The following is a 26511-nucleotide window of genomic DNA, read 5'->3' as shown; positions in this document are numbered from 1 at the left end:
TAATCCCTAATTCTTTTAAAATATAGCCTTAGTCATGATTACCGCCACCTACTCTTTATTCTCTCACTAAAAATAATCATCACTCTTCTCTCCCCTAATCTCTTTAACTTCCTTTTTCATTTGCCAGAATCTCACTATCATGTCTCCTATTCCCATTTTGCTAGTTTTGACCGGAGAGAGACTAAATATCAATTGTTGGACTTTTTTTTTTTGTCAAAATAATATAAAAAATTAATTTTAAAACTAATATTAACTATAAACTATTTTTCTGAGACTTATTTTTATTGCATCATAAAGAGTATCGTAAATTCGATACTAAATTTTTAATTCATATAATACGTTATTATTATTATTATTATTATTATTATTATTATTATTATTATCGCATTTATAATGATATATAATTTTTTTTAATCTGGCCCTTAAAAGTACGGATTCTCTGCAAAAGCTTCCCCATATCTCAAAATTTAACCCCTTCAAATTTCTCTCCACCCCCGAGTCTGAGCTTCAGTTGTGAAATTCCAAAATTGAAACTTAAGCAAAAATGGCCACTAAATTTACAGTCAACCAAGACAACAAATTCTATTCAATCCAAAGCCCCAAAATACAAGGGTTTTATTTATTATTTCTGAAAATCTCAGAAATTGAGACCCAGTAATTGAAAATATGCACACGTATCTCCCAGCACGGAACAAAAACCTCTCTCAAGAAGGAAAAGGGATTGCGCGAGAACATAACCAGAAAGGTGACATCTTTAACTTGAAGGAGTTCATGAACAACACCGAAGAAGTTCAATTATATGAATAAAGTCGTGGGTTTCTCTTTAGATTAAAAAAATGGAAAATTTGGTTTTGGGATCTATTATATAAAACACTTTTGTTTTTTACGATAACTTAGTGAGAGAGTATATTAAAAGAGAGTTAAATATCTCTTTCTTAGTTGTAATTAAAAAATGTCATATTCTTCAATATTTTATTTTTTAAATAAAAAAATATTTAACTTAAATATGAAAGTAATCCTACATTTACTCCCATTTTTTATTTTAGTCTCACTCAATATTATAAACTTTTAAAATACTTGTTATTGGTCCCTTCCCTAACCGACATTAATAGAGTGACGTAACCCAACCGTGAGTTTCAACTCCAGTAGCTTCCAACCCTTACTGTTTCAGCTCGAGCCATGGCTGTCACTACTTCGTCTACCACTTCCTCAATCTTCTTACTCTCTCTCACCCAACTATAACTCCACTTCCAACTTGTGCCCTTCATTCATTCTTCAACCCCTCAAATGCCACTTTCCCTTGCTCAAATCCCTCAAACGCACCCAATCCCACTTCCAATCAAAACCCGTTTCCTCGTCTTTACTCACTTCCTTCCCTTCACAAACCTACAAGCTTCTCGTTTCTTCCAAGCTAGCTTTAGTACCTGGCCCAAGAGTTTTGCTCCTCGTCGGAACCGGTTGATCGGATAAAACGATTACTGCAATATACGGAGGATGATGGCGCTAATGGTTGACTCAGGTCGGGTTGACTTGAACCGAGTAATGTGTTGCACTGCGCGAGTTTGGGTGGAGGAGAGGATCGATGGGGAAGGTAAGGGTGGTGACGGATAGCGATTCAGAGATAACTAAAGGGTTCTGCGCGTGTTTAGTTTGGTACTTGATGGGTCGGAACAAGAGGAAGTTCTCAAAGTGACAACTTATGATTTGGTGGCATTCCGTTAACGTTTGTTAGGGGAGGGATCAATAACGAATATTTTAAAAGTTTTAGGGACAAAAATAAAAAATGTTGAAAGGGACTGAAATTAAAAAGGCGGGTAAATATAATGGCTAGTTTCATATTTAAACCGAAATATTATATATTTTGAGAAAGCTTAACAAAGTAAAAGAGAGTTTATTTTTTATTAACTATTTAAGACTATACCTGATGTAATAAATGATTTTTTATCGCTTATGTCTTTAACGCTAGCAATCGGGGCAGAAAATCAATTTCAAATGATTCATTTTACCAAAAGGAAAATTATCAACGATTGAATCTTTGACTAAGCCTCACGTTACATGATTACAATTGTTGTTGAGAACACTGAATTAAAATTTAATTGATTGTACAAACAAAAAACAAAGAAATACAACTCATAATATTAGTTATCTATATTCATCTATCAGAAACGGTAGTGACTGGGTTATCATTGATCTGAGCAGAGAACTATGAAGACTCAATTCTTAATTATTTTCAAGTTAAACTATGTATCACCAATTCGTTATTCCATGCTTTTCTTCACGTCTTCATTGAAACCCTGAAGACTGGTAACAAAAATGTTAGCAACTTGAAGATTGTTGGTTGTAGTACTTCTGAGTTGTCCTACGCTATTCGTTTGAGGATCAGGTCCTCTCCCTCCGTCGTGCTTTTTTTGCGCTCGTACAACACGACCACTCCTTTGGGATTGTTTTGTTTCATTTTTGTTTGAAGCGCATGCTCTGATATCCAAAGAAGTAACAAATATGGTTAATTCGCAATATATTCATAATTGTATAACCATACACCATAATTGACTTCACTCTAGGGTCTTCCTAATAATACTCGAACACTGATTAAGAAACCAATAATAAACATTTTTTTTTGTTTAAGATATGCTGAGAATATATTAAAAATTATAACAAAAGTATATTAATAATGTCTTTCATATATATTTTTTAATTTTTAACTAGTACCCATTTATTAAATTTGCTTTAAAAAGAATTTGAAGCATCAAGCATTAGCATATCAATAAATACTCATAAAAGTAAAGTTTTAAGTAATAAAATAAATAGAAACCCTCTTATAAGTTAAAAATAACTTATCTTTAAAATTTAAAGATTATATATTATTTTAACTTATAAAAAAAATTAATTGTTGTATTTTTTTTTCTCCTACAGTTACTTTTTCAGGAAGCTTATACAGATTGGGCCATTTCGTTTATCGGAAAAGTAGATAAATTAAAGATGGCATAATCTTGAATTCACCCGAAAATGATTATGCAAACACTTACATGGTCATCGTCATTGGTTTCTGGGGGCAAGAAGTGTAATTGGACGTTCCCAGCATTGGCATGTGCATGGAACTAGCTGCAGCAAAAGCCATGAACAATAGACCAAACGAAAGTTGATGTTCTGTTGTTATCAATCTCAGAGATGATGTACGTAGAAGCTTGCTCCCAGTCGAAAAACTCAAGTGTTTTGATTAATTAGTTGTAGAGTGATGGTTGTGGTGCTTTAAAGGTAGCATTTATATAGAGAAGAAAACACGTGAGTGTAATTTGAAGAGTTAAAAGTCTTGAACGCGTATTTCGATTTCTATGGATTAATTTTCAACCTTAAGTGCCATTTGTTATTTGACCGAGAACAAGTAATTAGATTGGACTAAGATTTTTTCAACCCTTTTTTAATAATAAATTCTCTAGCACTCATAAAAATTTTTTAGGAGACCCAAAAATTTTAATCAATACATATTTAAATAATATATTTATTATATTTATTACATTTGAATAAATTAAAAAGTATTTAAGTTAAAATTAAATAAATTAAAATTTAAAAATAAAATAATAATATTATATTAATTTTTTAATATTTTTAATATTTAATTATTAAATTAATATATTATTTATAATTATTTTTATTTATAATAAATAGAAAATACTTAAATATGAATTATATTTTATTCAAAACTAAAAATTTATAAAAAAAATAATAGAAAAATAGAATAAAAATTATATATATATATATATATATATATATATATATATATTTGTAAAATTACCAATTAATAAACTAATTCCATTTGAGTTTTTATTTTAAATTGGGATTTTCTCTTTCCCTTGAACTGCGCATTTAAACTCTTTTAAATAAATTATACACATTTTTTTATAATTTTAATTATTTCAATTTTATATTTTAGTTTATTTAAATATCTATTTTATAATTATGAATATTTTAAATATTTTTTTAGATTATATGTTTATAGCTTTTATAAATTAAAAAAAAAAATTGAAGTCATGAATGCATGTCCTGGTTTCATCTTGGTTTTCATTTTCTTTTAGAAACGGCAAATGGATAATATATCAGGCATGGTTTAAAATTTAAAAGTGACATTTTATTTATATACCAATTATTTAACATCGATAGTTTTTATTTTATCATGGCGGATCTAAATTGGAAAGTCTGAAAGGACAACAAAAAGTTAGAAACCCAATTACAAACTAATTTCAATTCTAATTCCCATGGTCAACAGTTGAAGGAGTATTGAACATAGTTGAATTGAATAGGATAAATTCATGAATATGTTTGAAATTTATAGGCTATTGGTTAGTATCTCCTCAAGAATAAATTTTTTTTTTCAGGTATTTCATAAACTCCATTAGCTATATAATAAATTATTCGATAAAAATAATAGTGACAGTATAGTTTTAACTACGTAAAAATGTAAATTTGTGAAAAAATATACTAATAATTTATAGGACAATAAGTATATACATCATCCAAAGTTTAACAAAATTTTATTTAATTATTTTACATAATTTTGTTATTTTAATCTTTTTCAATTTATCCGTTTACATAAAAGTTGGAAATAATCTATATAATAAAAAACTGAAATATTTTATAAATTAACATAAATTATGTAAAATAACAAAAATAATATAAAAAACTTTATTACACCTTAAAAAATATAAGTGTAATTTATCTTTTCTTATAAGAAAGGTTTCACCAACCCTCCATGGAGGTTGTTCAAATTGGAATATAGACCATGAATTCGTTCTTTCTCCCTTAACACTTTGACCATAAAAACAAATTAGAATAGCAGAATTAGAAACTTGACCTGGATATATAATACTAGCCACATACGTCATCTCAGGTCCGTACATTATCTTGTCCTAACACTATCTCAATATTTAAAACAATAGTTAAGTAAATATTTTATATGGACGCGAGTAACGAAAAAATTTAAATTAAAATTTAAGAGATAATTTAAGGAAAAAATAATTTTATGTTAGAAACATTTTTTATCTTCTTTTTAATAAAACATAAAAGCTTTTAATTTTTTCTTGATTTTCTTTTCTTTTTATCAACAATAAGATGAAGGAAACATTGAACACGTAACTATTCAAGATTTTGGTTGAATATATATTAATTTAAATTTTTGTTACTTTTATGTGGCAATCGATGGACATGGCTAGTAATCATGTATTTCTAATATTTGGCGTATTATTCCAAAAAAAACGCGCGTTAGAAATTTTGAGAGCTAGTCTTATGTGTGATTCACAAAAATAGTTCGTGATTCTGAAATCAACTGGTTGATCAGTTAGATAGCATGTGTTTAAATTCATGTTCAAAATTAATAAACATAAATTTAATGTTAAAATTACAATTAATAAAATTAAAATGAGCATAAATTCATGATGAATAATTTACAAACTAAGCATTCGCTTAGTCTCTAAACATTTGCTAAGACATAAGCATTGCCACATGAACAGAGGACGAGACAAAGACTTTTCTTTTTTTAATCTTGAAGTATAATTTTGCTACTTGGTCTTCTTTGCTACAAAATTGGATAGGAAAAGCATTAATTTACAGACACAGATGAAGAAATTAAATTATATTAGTGCAAATAGAGTTAACAATAATTTTACTTTGCATAGCTTATAACTTTAAAGTTAACAATAAAAAAAATATACAATTATTATATAAAAATTTATTATTATTAGCTATTTATCTTTAACTAACACTTTATTTTATTGAGCTTCAGAAAAAGAATATATATCCTCCCTGTATAATCATTTTGCTTTGCATAGCTTATAACTTCAACTCTATTTTAATTGTTTGTTATAAGATGTTAAGTTAATTATTAATAATTCATTTGTCCGGAAGAAAATTATTGATATTTCAAGGTGACTTTATTGTTACTCTAAAATGTTTATTATTAATTTTTAAAAATATTTTTATATAGCTTATTATTTTTGCTAGTTAATTAAATTAATAATAATAATAATAATAATAATAATAATAATAATAATAATATTATTATTATTATTATTATTAAATAAAAAGTTACAATAAAGCATGTAGAGTTGATAATAAACATTCTCCCGATTTTATACTGAAAAGCGAACATAATTGATATGAGCCTTCGAAAGAAATGTTTATTCATTTGACATCTCTTCGTTTATATGTTGCAAGGTGAGTTAATAGCGTAAATGTTAGTTAACTATATAATAATTCACTATATGATAACAAAGTAAAAGCTTTATATTGTCAAGTTATTTTAACTATTTTAAAAATATTTAAATTAAAAAATTATATCTATAATCGATTGATAAATCAACAATTTTTAATAGTAAATATAAAATAAATGCTTATGTATAGTCTTTAAAAGGCCTTTTAAAAGCAATTTAATATGACCAGCAAGTAGCAAATCACATTTGCTTTGATTTGGAGAATTCTAAATAAATTATTGAGAACTTTTGTCAGTAGAAGTTATAGAAATGTATATTAATTTGATCTTAATAGTAAACACAAGTTATTGTTTTTTAAAAGATGATGCTATATATTTACTCATTTTATATTTTATAAAGAAAATCATATAAACCTTGAGACTTATCCACCCCTCTACCTATATGTTATAAAATCAACTTTTTCTTAAGTGAGAATAATTTTAAAAGATATTATCATACTCGTTAAGGCTTGAAGACTTTTCATGCATTTAGAATTCAATTTAATTAATTTTTATGCATAATTTTTATTTTTTCCAAACATTTATTTATAATTTTACTTTTTATTTCACCAAAATTTTAAATTTTAATAAACTATATCAAATCGAAGATACTGTTTTAAAGTTAAAATTTAATATAATTTTACTAATTATCAATCTTAATTTAAATTAAAAATTTTAATATGTCATATAAATAAAAATTTTACGTATCAAAACTTTAGTAATTTATTTTCATAATATCCTCCTCAATTGAAAATTTTTATTTTTTTAATTTATTTCTATTTAACATAGAATTTAATTGAAGTTTATTGATAACACAAATTATTTTACATTATTATTAAATCATGAATTATCGTAACAATAGTTATATTAATATTAAAAGAAAAAAATAAAAAGGTAAAGGACTACATGGGCAATGTGAATCACTCATGCTCATTCAAATTCAAGATTAGTCAATAAGTGCCACTTAATTGGACTATCCATCCCTACAAATAAAATATAGAGACCCGTTCAATACTTTGACAACGTCAATTCAAACAGTTAAATATTATATACTTTTCTTCATTTCCTGCGTACTTTTTGCCTATAAATCACACCTTCAACGTACCACTACACTAACCCCTGAACCAAACACGAACATCACAGCATTGACTATTTCTGAGAGCAAGAGAAAATCTATAGTTTAATTTGTTCTCTGTTATTCATGGCTCTTGCTGCTTGTAGTTTCATGCACATCCAAATGCTGCGAACCTCCATGTCTATTATAGCTCAAAAACCTACCACGATGGTCATGTGAGTGTTCGATATATGATATATTCATTCGCTTCTCCAATAATAATGAAGGGTATATAAATGTTTATTTCCAATTGTAAGCATTAATTATTTTAATTTATGGTTTTATAAAACAACATTCATTTTATTTTTGTATAAAACGACAATAAAATGAATATAAAAATAAAATTCATTAATTTTTAAAAATTAAGAATTTAAGTAAAACTTTTACAATTTGGAAAATTAAAATAAGTATTTATCCAGCCACATAGAATTGTTAGTTTGTTTTATATGTGTTTGATGCCTCAAATACTACTCTCATGCCACAGTTAAGTCGACTATAAAATATATTATTGTAATTAACCATATTTGTTACTTCTTTTGGTATCAGAGCATGCGCTTTAAACAACAATGAAACAAAACGATCCGAAAGGAGTGTTCCACTTGCGAAAAGAAAGCACGATGGAGGGAGAGGACCTGATCCAAAAAACAATTGAATAGAACAATTCAGAAGCACAACCAATATCAATGAAGACATGAAGAAATGCATGGAAACAGTTAGTGATGATTTAAGTTGACATTATAACTATAGATACCAAAGTATTATGACTAACGAACTGTTTTAATTTATTTGTATTTTCCTACGAAATTTGATTTGGTCATGCTCTCAACATCTGTAATCATGTAATGATAAAGGCTTTTGTTGTATTATTTATTTGTATATCAGTTTGCTAATCAATTGTTTAAAAGATAAAGTGCTCGCGCGCATTTCAACAGTAAAAATAAACGATAAATTATCATTACACCTCATGTAGACAAATTCATCCACCTAAGATTATTTTTTAAACCAAAAACTATGAAATTAAAAACAAAAACTGACGTTTTCCCTCCAAGTTGGGCCAAACAAATCCTTTTAAGCATTCCACTTTGAATGATAAAGAAAAGTATGCTCATAGATAGCAAGCACTAATCCAAAAGAATGTGTCCACACCCCAAAAAGCAAAAGCTATGGGCTCATAGCGAGGACAAGGATGTAAAATGTTCTGATATTCGTATAGGAATTAGAAATGCGTAATACAAGATTGATGAGCAAATATGAAGGTCATGTGATTGAGTAAAATTATATTTTATGTCAGCAAGTTGTATTTGCAATAAGTTATTTTGCTTAAGGTTTACATTTTCCAAAATTACTATTTGAATGTCTAACATGGGCTTATACAATTTTCGGTATAAAATAATCTTCTAGTAAAGAACAATAAGAAAGAACGTTATTTTAGATTTTTTAGCACAGCTCAAGACTAATTTTATAATGATACATAAATGATGACGCAAACATTAAACATTGTTAAGATGAGTTAATGATTATCTCTTGATGGATCATTCCGGTCAACAGCACGAAAAGAAATTATAACAAAAAAAAAAAAAAGACATTATAAATTAGTTCTGCATTATTTTAGAGAGTATTCTAAGTTACGTCACAGGGTCATATAATCGCTTTCTAAGATATAAATCATAAATATGAAATTTAAATTTTTTTTCATAAGTATTTTATTACAAAATAAAACTAATTTATTATTATGTTTGAATTTGAATATATATATATATAATATTCAAAATTGGTTCATATTTATCACAAATTAAATTTGATTCTTTGTACTGCATGTTGAAATTCGAGTTTGTACATTGTATTAATCAAATAGTCAACATCTACATGAACAAAACACTAGTAAACAAAAAATAATTTAATAGGAAGTTTCACTATTAATAAATTGAAAAAAAAAAGAGATAATAGAGAGAGAATTGTGAGAAAGATACATACAAATGTGAAATAAACTAACTTAGATAAAAATTGTTGAACAGTGCTACATTTATAAGATAAAAATAACTAACTATTTTAAAATTTTAATTTGTGAGAATAGTTAGTGTATAACTATTCTTCAAGAGTGGCTTTAGAATATGTAACCGCTTTTCAAAAATAATTTTAGAGAGTGAATAATATATAACTGCTCTCCTAAGTCTTTCTTAGAAAGCAGTTTAAAAGTAATTGTTCTTCAAGTGTATTTTAGAGAGCTATTTTTTATTAAGGGCTCTCCTAATTGGTAAATTATAAAATGAAATATGGTGTAGTGCAAGTTAAAATCCCTATGGAGAAGATAGACTTGTGACTTGTATGTGTATAAGATGGAACTAAGTTATCGAGGAATTGAGTTAAAAAATTGAAGTTGGCAGAATTTTTTATTTTAGAAACTGTGTAAACTCAAGTTATTTTAAATTAAGCTGATTTTTCGTCAACCAACTTAGTATTTAACATAAGAGAGTTAATAGCAAGAATTAAATCCTAACTTCTTAATTAACCATTAGTTACTATCATCAAAATCAAAGCTAGTTGTAGCAACAACTTCAATTATTATTATTATTTTTCTTCCAAAGCTTCAAAATCACCAGAAAATTATGGGAGATACATAATTAACAGGATTTCTCAAAGAAAATGACTGGTCAGCTTATCTACGAGGAAAACTTTAGTTCTTCTAAGTTTTTTCATTTTTTTTTGGGAAGGGGACAAAAACCTGAATATCTTAGCCTCATAAAACCAATGATGCTTAATTTGTTAATCCAAACTTATAAATAAAACATTCACCTTGGTCATGAATCACGATCAAACTGCACTTCAACATATGCTTGGGTAATTATCTTTTATAAATAACACTACTATAAAACCTATAAATATAAACAGATTTACAGACCAATTTTTTAATTATTATAGACAAATTTTAGAATTACATACAGATTTATAGATGGTTTCAGTTTGTCTTTAATATCTGTGTCGATAAATAATTACAAATAAATTTTTTAATCTGTCTGTAAGTTATAAAGGGAAAAATCCGTTTGTAATTACAAGCAACAAAATTTGTTTGTAAGTTATATACAAAAAAAATTCATCTATAAATTACCAATAGAAAAATTTATCTATAAATTACAGACAGAAAAATCTGTGAAATTTCAAATTTTTTTCTATTTTTTTTACAAACATAATTATTTCTCACTGTTTCTAATTATCATAATTTATAAACATAATAAAAATTATAAAATTATATATTTAAAATTAGAAATTATTTATAAAATGTAAAATTAAAATATCATTACAAATGAAGAAGTAAACATCCAAATAAATAGTGTCAAAAATAAAATAACAATGTATATCACAAACATTTGATGTGATCATCTTTCGAAAGAGCATCGCCATCATAAAGGAGGAGTCAGAAGAAGAATAATGCATGGAGCTGAAGACTGATGGTGTTGGAGCTGGTGGAAGAGTAAGAAAGGTGTGGAGCTGCTTGTTCTCATGAGCTCAAAGTATATTGTACCTCCCTCTGCATTATCGATGCCACTTTCTTCTTTATCTTCTTCTCTATTTTCTTTTCTCATTTCTTCTTTCATGCACTTTTCTTGGTCTTCCACCTCTCTTCATTTTGCTTTTGCAGTTCTTCATTAAGGGCATGGACCTAAGTGTAAACTATGTCCTCCACTTTCTCAAGTGCAAGAGAAGGGTCATCTCCAGTGACATATATAGGGACATAGAGCTGCTAATAGACAATGTCAAATCACTGTCAAAACAACTAAATTTTCTAAAGATTCTATAATATAGAGTCAAACCTAGGTCGATTTACGGAGACATATTATAAGTTAAATACAATTTTGGGTTTTCTTTTAAAAAATGCAAATAAGATTTTTGGGGTTTTAAAAATTATAAATTAATCGAATTAGTTTATGAACAGAATAAAATTGAGTAAAAATGGATTAAGAAACATCAATCCACAAAATACTAAATGCATGTAACTCCGGCTATCACAATATCTAAAGATTTAAATCTGCGTTTAAACAATCACCAAATTCAATTATTAATTCAACTGAATAACCTAATTGAACAGAGTTACAAATTAAATCAAATAATCATTTAACCTAATATGCATTAGTTTTCAAATTAGAGCATCAATCGAGTCCTAATTTAAATTCTAACAACAGAAAAGTTAATCATAGTCGCAATACACAATTATGAGATTAGAGAGAAAAAAAGAACAAACTCAGAACAATTTAACGCAGAACTCAAGTCAAAATTATAACGTTTAGATTCTGCAGATTGAATGAGAAGTGTTTAATCACTTCCCCTAAATTAGAAACTTATTAGTCTATTTATAAGCTCTGATTAAAGTAAACTAAATAGCCAAAATTTGGGTCTTAATTATAACTACAAGCTCAAATATAATCATCTAATAACAAAGGATCCAAATGTAATCTCGTAACAATATTTAGCAAATATGTCTTGACTTCAAAAAATCATAAAAAATCAAAATTAACTCCAAATCCAGTGATCCATGTATGTATTTTGAAGCCCTAGATGTGTAGAATCCAATGCAATAAAAATTAGCTAAAAATGATATCTGTAGAAAAAGTTATGGCCAAAAGAGTAGTCAAAGGTCAGAATTATAAAAAAAGTACAAAATTAAAACATTTATTTGTAATAGTAAAAAAGGGTAAAAACTATAAAAACAAAGCATATTAAAAGTATTTATAAAATGGTAAAAACTATAAAAACAAAATTATTTTATTATTTTATTTTTATATATTTTTTGAAAAAAATTTGGAAGCAAAAATTAGTTTTTCATACTTGAATCTACTTATTCACTTTGGTATTTTCTAAACAATGGAATTATATTATAATTTAAATAAAGTGAAAAGAGTTTGTAACTAAATACTTTATAAATATTTTATAATTCTACTAACTAATAACGAGGTATGAGCTAGGAAAAAAATATCATAGGATATATCAAGAGAAGAATTTTAGTGTTATATATAAATAAATAGATATTAGTTATTATGACCAATCAAGGTATTGTACTGTTTTATGACTCTAACCAGATTTTATATATCAAAATGCTAGAGCAAATTTGAATAAAACATAAAAGATTTAATTAGAAAAATAGAATTAAGTTTGATAAACAAAGTTGAGTGAGAGAGGAAATATTTAAGTTTGCTTGTGTGTTAGGTTCAGAGGACCAATTTTTAATTTTATAAAATAAGACTACACAATAACAAATGAAATATTAGGAATTCAATAGCAAAAAATTTCCTAAGGACTGTGAGGAACTTTAAACCTTTTTCACGCTAAAACACACTTCAAGGTGAAGGGTAATCGATTAACCATTAGCCCTAGTTTGTTGTATCATTTATGTTTGTCTCTTTGACCGATCATTAGAAGAATTTTTATCGATTAATCACGTAAGAAAAATATCGCACTCAAACTATTGGCGCTGTTGCTTCTCTTTGAAAATGCATGTTCTCTCTTCTCTGTTTTTCTTCACTCTTTACTCTCTTAAATCTCCTAAACACCAACCATGGTTCGCAAAAGAAATTCAAATCAAGAATCCTCAAGAAGAAAGAGCTCCAAGCACACCCACAACTTCTAATCCAATGTTGAGAAACCTTTCTTAGAAGCCACCTTTTCAAGTACCCAAACTGTGACCAGGAAGGAGGTGGTAACCCTAAAGGCTCTTGACACCTAATACTTTGTTAATAACGAATTTAACTTCATTACAATTTTGAAGAATCTAGAGCTGATTACCTTTTTAGAAATCAAGAAAGAAACCAGTGTATCCAGATCTTGTTCAAGTATTCTACAGTAACCTTAGCCTCTGAAAAGGAGTTTATGACATTAGAAGTGGCAAGGATTGAGATTAAAATCGAGCAAAACTCTCTAGCAAAAGTTAACAACTCTACCTTGTGATGATCTCAAATGCATTGGTGATCGACCTAGCAAAAAGTGGGTTATTTTGACAAAATTTGACAAGCTCAAGGCCAAGGAATCTCTATTGCTAAATGATAGTCCCCTAGAAGGATCCATAACAAACGATTTACACAAAAAATTGTCTTCTCCACCATGCTTTGGTAACGGGTTTACTTTCTCGCTCTAGTAATCATGTATATCTTATGGATAAAGATGTTATTCCAATCTAGACAATGCTTAATGGTATAACCATGAACTGAGATTATTATGTGATGAATCATATGCTTAAAGCAGCCAAAAGCAAAAGTGGTGGTCTGCCTAATGTTATGTTTCTCACTAAAATTTTTGAGCACTTTGATGTTCCTTTTGATCAACAAGAGAAGGAAGATGCAAAAATATAAAAAATATTTGGACAAAAAATATTATCTCAGATGGGCATTAAACCTAATGGAGAAATGTACTATGATGTTCGTTAACCTACTAGTGGCCTTCTTCATGAAGAAGAGTTTCCTGAAGATGAAAAACAAGAATATGGCTCATTTGCTCCTCCTTATGACTTAAATGCACCACCATACATAGTGGCCTTTATGAATGAGATGCAAACCTACATGGACCAGCAAGGCCAGCAACATGATGTTCTAGCTGCATAGATGCAGGAGATTTGTAAGTTGTTAGCTGCAGCTTAGAGGCAGCCAACTAATCTATCAGGTAAGGTTTGTCCCTTTCCATATAAAATAATTTAGTAACATATAATATTTGTAGAAAAATGTCAGATACTAATGGAAAAGTTATTGAAAGCAAAGAAACTCACATTCCAAGAAAACTCAGATAAATGATTCAATGATCAAAATGCTTTGAAATCAGTGGATGTTTTCTGTTAGCAAAATATTTATACAACAATGTAACTATGATAAGTTAAATGTGAGATTAACCATCTTTTTGACAAACTAACCAGAAACTGTAACCATAATTAATGCTAACTATTGTGGTGTTAAGAAACATAAGATGGAATTCAATGCATAACAAAGCAACAAAGCAATAAAATGAGAGACATTAAAATACAATGAAAATCAAGTCATGTAATGAAGAAATTATCTATTTGTGTTATAAATGCAGAGAACATCTCAAGACGTTTGAAGAAAATGCTTTTTGTTCTTGATGTAAATGGATTGCTTGCTTGTATAACTCAGTCTCCTCCAAAGAATCTCAATCCAAATAATTTCATTACACATCGAGCAATATTCAAAAGGTCTTTTTATGTTGACTTTCTGAATTTCTGCTTTGAGAAATTTGAAGTCGGTATATGGACTTCAAGAAACAAGAAAAATACCAAGGAGATCATTGAATATTTTATGTCGAACATGAAGCAAAAGTTGCTTTTTTGCTTGGATAGTTCTTATTGTACTACCACTAATTTCAAGACCCTAGAAAATGAAAAAAAGCCATTGGTTTTTAAGGATCTTAGGAAACTTTGGAAGTGTTGTGATTCTAATCTTCCATAGGAGAAGAGATACTACAATCAATCTAACACATTACCCTTGGATAATTCTCTATAAGCATTATCCTTACTATAAAAATGATAATTTACTAGCTGGCAGAGATAATCTGCAAGAATATCTAAATAGATTATCAAATGCTAAAAACGTTCCTAAGTATGTAAAGTAACATCCATTTGGTCAAAAACCTATTAATGATACATATCGATTTTGGGAATTCTACTACAAGGTTATAGCTAGTCTTAATAAAAATGTTGATGGACATTTGGCATGTTAAATGAGACACAAAAATTTCAAAGCATTTGGTTCTCCCCCTTATTCAGTACACAACTATTCCTCAATTCAACAACTTGTGTTTATTTCTTGTCTTTGTTCATTACAAAAGTTGTGATATGATATTATTTGTGTTATTAAATGAAAAAAAAAACATTTTTGATAGTCATGATCCTAAAGATAATGCTGAAACTATAATCTTGTTTATTTTCTTGGGTTATGTGCTGAACTAAGGCAGTTCTGCAGATAATAGATATGATATGATTTTTAGCAGGTGACAAAATTGAGTTTATGATGTATATTGTAGTCCTAGTGAGTTTATGAATGTTGTACCCTTGAAAGGGATAAACTTTTTGACATGGATGAACTTAGTAAATCCAATATAATTTTAAATTCTTTTTGCTAGTTTGATTTGTTTAGTTCAAATTTTTTGTTAGCTACAATTTTAATGTCTTGGATGTTATATATTATCATTTTAAAGAGTATTGCATACCTACGAAGATGAGAAAAGAGAATTTAAAATTTAACTTGAATACTAGTACACTCTGACCCAAAGGTCCTGAATGAGAGTCACTAAGTAAGTTATTGAAATCTTAGCTTTTTAACGTTTTAGATAGTAAATTCTAATAAAAAAATTTTATAAAAATTTATCATAAAATATGTTATATTTACAAAAACCAATAGTATATTTAAGTCTAAATGAATATATTTAAAATTTATATTTTTATTATAAAAGATATAAATTGATATATTAATATATTAATATAAATTTAATATATTAATCATGTATTTATCATCGTAAATGACATATAATTTTTTAAATTAAAATTAAAAAATATATCTTTTCTTTCAATTTTTCTCCAAAACTTCTTTCCCAAACATTACTTTATTGATGTTGGTTAAATAACATTAAACATGCTTATATGCTTATTACCAAATAAACTCTAGGGTAATAATGTTGTTGTCCACTGGGTTCATTCGATCACATTACAAGGAGGTGAGGTGCCGAAGGGGGCTTTTGGTGATTTTATACTAATCACTGTATGTAACAAGGCCAGCCAATTATGCCTGCTAGAGCAGTTTGCTAAGCTTACAAAAAAAAATCACTTATTAATGATAATTTGTTGAAAAATTAAAATAATCACAAATCATATAATAAATAATATTAGTTTATCAGTGAAAAGTAAAAAAAATTTATTAAAAAAACCTTTAATCTTGTCATAACTTTCTTCTATAAATGATGTTTTAAAGTGGAGTAATTGGGAAGGAGAGTACCATAGGCAGAAATGGAATTCACGGGTTCTACTTACTGGGTATACTTGCGCAGGGGTAACAATACCGTCTTTGTAACGCAAGCAACGTAAATCCTTTTCATCTCTCTTCTGCATCCATAAAATAATCACACTATCCAACAGTAAAAGGATATGAATTTGTGGATGAACCATGATGCAAAGAAAAGTCTTAGATGCCTGCATTTCTCGGAAATATTACAAGCCCCTTTTAGCTTGCAGGCATGGGTACCCCGCACACATTAAACGTTCACCAAAACTTGAAAAATTAGTATTTAGACTTCGGAAAATTAAAGCTTGTTAGTTTCTGTTTTTATTTTTATTTTTAAAAATTATATTTTAAATCAATTTTAAAAAATTATTTTAAAAAAATGAAAATAAAACTCGTTTGTTAGTTTAATTTTCAAATTGTTTTTAAGATAAGAAAATATAAAAACTTGTTTGATAAACTTATTTTTGAAAATAAATTTTAAAAACTAAAAAAATAAAACATGTTTAATTTTATTTATTAAATATTTTAAACTAAACAAACATATAAATGTATGTAACTATATTTGATATGTAATTTTAGTAATTTTTTTTGTTTACTTAAACATATTTTTATGTTTAAAATAAAATATTAAAATCTAATTAATATTAAACTGAAAGTTTTCTTATTTATGAAGTAATGCTAGCAATTTATACAAATTTTAATAAATTTAAAAAATTATAAAATATAAATTAATATTAAACTAAAAAATAATGATTAATTTTAAACATTATTTTTCAAATTTTGTGCACAAATTAAAAATATAATAACAATTTTTTAATCCATGGTAATGGACATATGATAAAAAAATAAATACTTTTTTATAAATAATCATATATATATATATATATATATATATATATATTATCAAAGTTTATTTACAATTAAAATAAATAATTAAAATTATTATAATAAAAAATGAAATACAAAACAATATAAACTTTATATGATATTTAATTATATATTATATATAAAATAATATTTTCATTTTTATTTAAAATTTATAATTTTTAAAAATTAAACTGGCTACATATATATATATATATATGAAGAGAGATATGGAAAAACAAAAATAGCCTTTTAAAAAATTATTTTTAAAAATAGTTTTTAAAATTGAGGTTAATAAACAAGGCTGTTTTTAAAAAAAAAAAAAAAAAAAAAAAAGAAAAACTGTATTGAAAAGGAAAATAAACATGCTCTTAGTCCCGTCATCCTGCTTTCAAGTCAACCACATCTGTGTGCATCTATTTTTCTAAAAGCATTGCAGCACACAATTTGAATAACAACTTACATTTTCTTGCAGTTGCAAGATAATAAAGTTCTTATTTGATAGAAAAGCACTATGATAAACTGGGGGTAAACCCAAAGAGTCATAAACTGGATATGAAGAATTATCTTAATTAAGTGAAATTATTTCTAGAGTTCACCATTAGCTAAGAATCAATCCCTCTCTCAATAAAACATATTGACTTCAAAATAGTCATGGCAAAACTGAAGACCTTGCAAAGAATTAAATTTACGCTTGCTCGAGCGGCAACTACTAATATCGTAGATGTAGCTCAGACAAAGCTAACTGTAAAGGAAAACACAAACAGCACACTTGGATTACATCGGAGGCCTTCCAGAACCAAGCAGCTGACCGATTAGATTAGTAACCTAGCCAGAAAAGGAAAACCAGCTTAGTCAATAAGACAATCACTATGGTAAACATTTGCAGTTGCCACGATTCAAAAGCAAAACCATACTGAAATCAGAAATTCCGTGATCCAGACTAAATTTTCCCTTGCTTGCATGAAATTATCAAGACTCTTGAAGTCTAAACAAGAATTTTCAAAGAGATTACACATCTAACCACATCCCTAAACCCCATTAAGATTTCATCCTAAACATTTAAGAAGCTAAGTTATAGCATGATCAACCACCAAAAAACTGAATTTGCATGAGTAGAAGAATAACCAATAGATAAAAACTCAAAAATTGCTAGTCACACATCCAAAAGTAAACTTAAGCAACATCTTACATGCCAGTATTTTGAAACACAGCGGTCAATGCAACTATTTTCACCCATATTTAGCTCAGACTCCTTGTACCTGAGAAGAAAAAGTGATAAACGGATATTATAACATTCACAATCAGCCATCATCAAAATAATACAACATCAGATAACTCCTTTTGAAGAATAAGAAACTAATCTCCAAATTGACTGGATGACATTTGAAGCGCATCGAGCATGACACTTTCTGAACCAGTTTACACAATTAGAAGAAAGTTTTCCTACCTATTTTCAACGCACTTATTGAAACAGGTCTGGGTCATCCTAAACAGTAAAAACAACAGGTTAGCCAAATGAATCTTCTAAAACAAAATGCAGTCAGATTCTACATTATACTTGACAGAGAAGAATGAATTTATAGATGTAAGATAACAAATTATTAAAAAAAAAGAGAGGGGGGGGGGGCAAGCAAGAGCAGGATACCTACTTGTTGAATAATTCGACCCTATACTCCATCTCCTTTTCAGCCATTCCAAATATCTGCTCCATTGCATATGAATTATTTTACCAAATCCAAAAACAAAATACTCAAATTATGCCCAAAAAAAAATTCAAACTTGAAATCAAATTGGGTCAAATTAACATCACCACCAGATCAGTTTTTTCCAAAATTGGAGGAAGAGAAAAGAATATTTGCCTGTTCTTTATCCAAGGCAGAAGGTGAGATGTTGGCAGCCATTGCACCCTGAAAATCCCCAAAACAAAATAGATGAATTCAGATCGTGAAAATCAAGGATTAAAGGAAAACAAGAAATTTTCTGAATATTCAGAACTAAAAGGAATGAACCATCTAACTCACGTCTCACAAGAAGTTCTGTTAATGGTGGGGCAAATATATGATCAGAGTTTTGGGGCAAAACAACTGTGTGTTCAATTCGAAAGAATGCATACTTTTTAAAATAATATGCCTGTTATTAAAAATCCCTAAATAGAAAAAGAAAGATCAGGTCTCCCCTTGTTTAGTTTGTGGCATACAGATTATAGAATCCTCAGGCCTATAAGTTTGTAACTTCTTAATTGAGAGATCAGCACTACACTCAAGGTTTCACTAAAACATGAATCTAATTCAGCGCCAAACTTGAAGAAAGGAAAAGAGCATAGCCATACAACCCAAATACCAAAGAGGGAAACCGAAAAAAGAAAAATCATCATACTTTTTTACCAATTCTCCTTATGACCAAACTTGACTTTTCCACACTATAAGGTGCGAGCATAGTATTTGAGTGAGAGAATCTTTTGAAATATACATATTCATGAACAAATATAGAAGTTCTGTCATGATCATTTTTTAAAAAAATTTTAAATATACTCAACTATTAATTTTGAAAAGATGTCAAGCATAACACTACCACTAGTCAATCACACATGGAAGAAGATACGCAGAAAGAAAAGGAGAAAGTGAGTGAGAGAAGCAATAGTGGTAACCTCTCCCAAAATTAACGAAATTAATAAGAATAATTGAGTGTGAGATAGAGAATAAATCTAATAGAACCCCTAAGGCTTACAAATGGAACTTGTAATCAAACGGCGTATACTGGTTATTTAGCGGGGAAGAGTAGAGATTTATATCAATGATTCATAATTTAGGATCAAATAATTCAGTAATATCTTCCTCATAATATTAATCTAACATAACTAAAGAGAACAGTTGAATGAGCTTTGTGTCATAATAATCCCTAAAATTTGCATTCAAATGAGGGAGATGAGAAGCTCAGAGATTTACCTTATGAGAATGCGAAGAATGACACAAAACGATGGTTCACAGTAGACGTGAAGGGACTGCCAGAGGCCTGAAGAAAGGGCGAAACGGACTGAAAGGTTACACCCTAGTTTAGGTTTTATATCGTCTACAGTTTAATTTTCAAAATATACTGTAGATTCAAAACATAACTAAATAATAATCAATTATTCTTATTAATTTCATGAATTCTTCTTAAAATGGTGCTCCCTCGGAGAGAATGTCAAGAAAAACATAAGAAAGCCTCTTCAGTTCAGGTCTCCATGTATTTTCCGCATGGAAAACTCGGAAGAACGAAAGTAAATTCATCATCCTCAGAGACTTTTTTGATTGGTTTTGAAATGACAGGGCAGACTACGTGCACTAATCAACGTGAAATTAAGACGGGAGAACAGAAAATGTATCTTTAAAATAAAACAATTCCAAAACCTTCAATTTAACAATAATTTAAAAATAAAGTTTATACCAAGACCACAATGCTTTGTGTGAAAATTTTAGCCCTAAATCGAGGGCACATGATTTTTAAGTAGCTCAGAAGATAAATAGCTCAAAAACCTCATCCGAGAGTTGCTGCTCCCAACCATATCCTAAGAACCCCAGATCCTAGGATTCCAAGAAAAACAGTAGGTGCACAAATTTTTTTTATCAAATTCAAATGCAAAACAACCAGAAATAGTGAAGCACGAGTCATGAGTAAAACAAAGAAACCCAAAACGACAAAAAAAACTAAGGCATAAAAAAGCATAGGGGTTGTTTTTTTATGTTTCAGAGGTCCTAATATGTCTCTTCAGTTCAGGTCTCCAATACAGCATTCTTCATGAATTGTTAATCAGAAGAACGAAAGTTATAACTGAATCAAATCCCCATCAGAGACAGGAGCATTTCCAGAACAAAATGCACAAATATACACACAAAGGAGCATGAATTCAGAAACAGAAGATAAATCTGTAAGAAAATAAGAAAACCGGCATGAGCAACGTACCTTGATTCAGATGACTAGGATGATCTGAAGCTTGGAAGGTACGAACGCCAAAAGTGAAGACCACACTCAGTATGTGAAATCGAAAAACCCTACCTTTTGTGGGGGGTTTTTTTTTCAATTCAAAACTCCACTTGGGTTGGTTAGGCCCATTTCAATTTGGGCCACTACCACGACTTCTTGACACCCAAGCTAAAAATGCTTGTAAGCTTAAAAAAAAGGAAATCAATTTTCTTGGAAAATAAAATAAAATAAAAAATTTTACTTTCGTCACTCGGTTTTTAAACTGACAATTTGATTGAATGAGTGATAAATATCTGTATATTAATATTTTTATTATTATTAAAATAAGTATTCATCAACTAAAATAATTTTGTACAATAATTTTCTATTTAATTTTTACAGTTTTTATAAGTATATATGCGCATTATACAGCATACTTATTAATTTTTTTTAAAAATGAAAATGCCTATAAAATGTAATTGTTGATTTATTTAGTCAGCAATTACAAAGCATGTTTGAGAAAATCGTGTATTATGGATACAACATCCAAAACTAATCAAATATATAATTAACAATAAATTAATATATTTTAAATAAATTTCTTCATGTATATATTAGTTATTCAAATAAAGGATATTTTTACTTTTTATAAATTCATTAATCAAAACTTAAATTCATTTAATCAACAATAAATATAATATCAAGTTTATAAGTTATCATGAAACTAAAATTTTATTAAATTTAAAATTATAAATATCTAAATGTATTTATACTTATTACCAGTAAAATAACTATTTATCAATTGAATAATTTCGTATAATATTTTAAATATAATTTTTACATTTTTAAATATATATATATATATATATACACACACATATAATAATTTATATCCTAATGATAAAAAAAATTAAATTCTTTTATCATTTAATAAAAATAATTTTAAATATTTCCTAAGGATTTTTTATTAATTTTTGTAACCATTAAATAAAAATATCTTAATATTTGAAAAAAATTAAATATATTAACATATTTATTTTATATATTTTTTCAGTAAGATGCCTTAGGGAAGTATTTATTCAATATTTTTTTAAATGAAGATTTATTCTATAAATTTAAAAATTTATAAAAATTAGAAATTATTTTCAGAAACCCTTTTAAATGTCTTTTAAATATTAAATTAATTAAGAATAAAGGAATTATATATCCTTTGATAAAGAAGGAAAGTTAATTCTCTAGATTAGTTGCTAATATTCTTTGAAGGAAGGTCTATTATTACTCTTATGAATTTACTATCATTTTTAACTATTTTGTATTTAAAATACTCTTCTTTAGAGAGCACAAATAATCAGAAGTGATGGGCTCCTAAACCTAGAACAAGCAGCTACAGGATGGAGAATCGACCTTTCGGATCGCATAAAAGCAGCAGAAGCGCTTTCTGCAAAACGCGATTTCTAATCATCTTCTTCAACTTGTCAAGAAAACGGGAGACGAATCAGTCACTTTGATCAAAATATTGTGTTTTTTGCCAGATAATTAAAACAACACATCCTTCACAAACACCCATTTGCTCTTGAACACATTCTGCTTCAAAGATCCATGCAACGAAAGCGTCGAAATGGAGCGATTCCTCAGGGCTCCAACATTCAAGATAGAAAATAAAATACACGAAAAGGTAATTCGTTAACTACATCGCCCTAGTTTGGGATTTGTTTATATATATCATTTAGCTTTCACCCATCATATCATTATCAAGTCAGAATATATAGTATTACTTTGAAATCTTTGGTGAATGTTCAAAGTAAACAAAAATGGGAGAATGGAAGAGCCTAAATACTGTAACTTTATATTTAGAAGTTTCATATTTGTACTGGTACTTGTAAAGTTGCTTTTTAAGAGTAGAATTTATTGTTGTATATTTAGTTTTTGTTCCTGAAAGAGCTAAAATTTCAAAACTTGGCATATATCATATCCCGTAAGAGAATCTTCCTTATTATCCCATCCTAAGTCGGATATATTAAGAAGCGGCTTTTCTTGGTCTTGTAATTGATTGTGTTATTTTTCAGCTGAGTTTTGTTGATTAATAAAATTTTATATTTAATTAATATTAATATATATAAATTCATAAATAATTTTAAATCATTAAGTTGTGAATGTTCATATCGATATATTAATATGATATAATTTCTTTTACAAGAATAAGTTTTGGAAAAAGGAATTATTCAATTATAAGTTACATAGCCTGAATGAGTTATTTTGAGTTAACTGTGTTATATATATTTCACAACATACATAACCCTATTATGTTCCTGATAAGAGAGAGAGAGAGAAAATTAATCCAAATTCATAGAGAAAGTGCTAATGGGACTTCCTATTAATTATTAGATCAAATTTTGTTTCTGAAGTGGGGGATTCTAATTTCAATTCGCACTTGAATAATCGTCTCATCAAGAACAGCCAAGTTGAAGTTCCTTTTTTATGATATAGATGGATTAGAATATCTCTCATATTTCTTCTAAACATTTTTTTTAAAGCGGATCTGCCAAGGTTACCCATATATATATATATACTTCTTTTCCAAGAAAGGTGGATATTTTTATTGAAAATAAATGGATAATTTGGTTTAACATATTACTTCTAAAACCTTTTAGCACCTAAATATGTTTATGTGATCACAAAAGGTCTTAAAATTTTAAAACATATATAATAATTAACCCGGTACATTAATTGAATTCAGGAACCAAACTGCGTTTGACAGGGTAATTTAGAGATGGAGTTTCCTACTTCTTAATTAGCAACTAAAATATAATAATCATTGTAAGAGAATTAAACTCTGTTGGAAATGAAGTTACCAACGAGTTAATTGCCCTCGCTTAAATAAATAAATTTTGTAGACTACAACATGTTTAGCCCATCAAAATCCAAACCGCTCTTATTAACGTACTTCTTCAACTTGAACATACTCAGTGGATGATAGCACAGTAACATGCCTCAAACAATTGAAATCAAGTTCATAATCACATAAGAGAAGTTCATCTGAAGAGGGTAACTGGTTGTGAGCAATATGGTAATCCTGAATCACTTCCATAGACTCCTGCTTGAAGGTTGAAAATGGATATTCTTCTTTGGTTGGGAAGCTGTTGCTGAAGCTAAGTAACATAGAAGAGTCAGAAGAAGAAGCTGGTTTCCACATCATCTCTGGACTAAAAGCGCTTTTACAATTGTGATAGCCATAATACGTTGTTCGGTACAATGGAGGGTCCTCCTGAATTCTCTGCACCTGTTTGATTGCTGGACAACCCTGATCATACTTGTGAGTGCATCTGTAGTAACTCCTACACACAGTCATTATTTTGAATCATATTGAACACATACGAGTCATACATAGAAAAAAATATTTTTTGCAGGTAATAATTAATTCGAAAATGAAGATATATGTACCTGAGGTATTTTGCATTCATCGTCATTTTTTGTCCATATTTTCTCCATGCATATCCATCTTCAATCAGAACTGAGCTATTCTTCGCCCAGGTCGGTGCAGTTGATCTTATATATATATATATGAAGAAGAAAGTTCCAATTACAAAATTCTAACATAATTATTTTGCACAGCTAATGTAGTAAATCTACTATATAACTACAATATTTCTCAAGTCAATTGCAGTGTATCACAATTAATTCAGTAATTATATTACAATAATCATGGTGATTCTATCAGCTGGTTGACCTTGTCGACATGCTGTTAAAACTGCAATGACTAATTGTATTCATTTCACTTAATTATATGGGGATCGAAAATATATTTTGTGTTGCGCTATTAAGTGTTAAGGACATATATTGAGCACAATACACACTGTTTGTATTAACATAAATGTTTGAAAGTAAAACAGTTGAAATTTAATTTCAATTAAAAACTGATCACCCATATATAAAGTTGGACCGACTAAATTAGAATAACTGAAAGATTAGAGACAAAATTAACTTAACCTAATAATTAAATTAAGTACTTAGAAAATGGAGTAAAAAATCTATAAATTATTGAGCAGTAGCATTGAGAAAATTAAGATCCTTAGGAGACGATGATAATGGACTTTGGTCTCATTTTTCTAAAAGAAAGTTAAACAAAATACTTTACACGATTATTGATGGAAATAGAGACTCCTCTTTGATTAGGAAAATTGCATATATCTTTGATACTTCCTAATTTTAAAGGAGAACAAAAGGATCCATATAAGAAAATAAACAACAATAAATAATTCTTACTTTCTCTTGTGGCACCCACTTCGTCTTTTAACATTGAAGAAACTCTTGCAAGCCTCATCCTTATCCTCAGGCTTTGGGCATTTTACATCTTTGATAATGATAGGCATAGCAACCTCATCGGAGACATCATTATTATCAGTGTTCAATAACAAAAGGGTATTTGTGAATGATCTCAATACATTGCGAACAAGATCTTGGGCAAATGTTAGCATTAACCCTTCTTCTACATCTCCAAGGTGAGTGTTGGATTTATGAACAAGTACTTCAAGTAATTGGGTTGCTATGTCACGGCCTTTGATAAGCTCTTCTTCCATTGCCTTTCTACCGTTTGAAGGTTGATTCTCCATTGCTACTTTGGAAGCACAAACGTGTAGATTGGAGATCTATTGAAAAAACGAAGAGACACAGTGCCTTTTATTCAAAACAGACCTGCCCCAACTACCAATTTTAAAAGTCATTGCGCTTCAGAGTTGAGACAAAAATTTCTTAGTACAAAGGGTTAGTTCTACGAGCATAATACTTAAAATAACACAACCAATGAATATCTGTCACGTGTAGGATGGAGGGAGAGCTTGGCTAGAGAGAAGTAGTGTTTCACTTAATCAAATGCTCCTTCGTGCTTCTTAATATAAGATTATTTATAAAGTTTTAAATATATTTATATCATATTTGATTATCTTTTTAAAAATATTTTTTTATTTTTAAAAATATAATACAATATAAATATATATTATATTTTAATTTTAAAAACAAAAAAGGTGATAAGCATGCTCTTAGAATTTTTTTTACATATTTAATAGATCGAGTTTAACTTTAACTAAAGATAAATTTAAAATATTTAAATTAATTTTTTGAAGTTAATACATTAATTAAGTTTAATAACTTTTTTAATGTAAGTGATTTTAGTTAAAAAAATCCTTGTAAAAAAAACTAGTGGAATTAAATACAATTTTTAAAACAATGCCTTCACTACCTTAGTCTACCTAAAATGGAGATGACAGATGTGCTCATACAGCTTACTTGTCAAGCTGTAAAATCATCCGTCGCAAAGTATAATCTTACCCTTTGGTTTTTGTCATGGTGGAACTGTGGGAGGC

The 26511-nt window shown here is 28.2% G+C and overlaps 2 protein-coding genes and 2 non-coding genes across 5 annotated transcripts; all 4 read right to left on the bottom strand.

The window, feature by feature from the left end:
- Positions 1-17847: 17847 nt before the first annotated feature.
- On the bottom strand, positions 17848-21219 carry LOC113856090 (mitochondrial import inner membrane translocase subunit TIM10). Of its 2 annotated transcripts, none has more exons than XM_027487759.1 (6): positions 21152-21219; positions 19069-19116; positions 18859-18911; positions 18657-18695; positions 18399-18468; positions 17848-17951 (listed from the first exon to the last, which is right to left on the bottom strand). In XM_027487759.1, exons 2-6 carry the CDS (start codon positions 19108-19110, stop codon positions 17919-17921), a joined length of 237 nt encoding a protein of 78 aa, XP_027343560.1. In that variant the 5' UTR covers positions 19111-19116; positions 21152-21219; the 3' UTR covers positions 17848-17918. The 2 variants fall into 2 exon arrangements, with proteins under 2 accessions (XP_027343560.1, XP_027343559.1); XM_027487758.1 differs by having other exon boundaries at positions 17854-18034.
- On the bottom strand, positions 20412-20491 carry LOC113856716. Its single transcript, XR_003502949.1, has one exon. It is a non-coding gene; the product is annotated as a small nucleolar RNA Z159/U59 (small nucleolar RNA).
- Positions 20701-25761, bottom strand: LOC113855510 (WRKY DNA-binding transcription factor 70-like). The gene is made up of 4 exons (XM_027487154.1): positions 25415-25761; positions 24593-24697; positions 24096-24486; positions 20701-20772 (listed from the first exon to the last, which is right to left on the bottom strand). The coding sequence occupies exons 1-4, from the start codon at positions 25759-25761 to the stop codon at positions 20701-20703; spliced, it is 915 nt and encodes a 304-aa protein (XP_027342955.1).
- LOC113856720 lies at positions 20951-21043 on the bottom strand. The gene has a single exon (XR_003502953.1). It is a non-coding gene; the product is annotated as a small nucleolar RNA Z159/U59 (small nucleolar RNA).
- Positions 25762-26511: the final 750 nt, after the last annotated feature.

This window comes from Abrus precatorius, unplaced genomic scaffold (genome assembly GCF_003935025.1).
Source record: "Abrus precatorius isolate BTA unplaced genomic scaffold, Abrus_2018 Scaffold11, whole genome shotgun sequence".
NCBI lineage: Eukaryota > Viridiplantae > Streptophyta > Magnoliopsida > Fabales > Fabaceae > Abrus > Abrus precatorius.
Note: the sequence above shows the minus strand (reverse complement) of the source record. Positions and strands in the feature narration are given on the sequence as shown.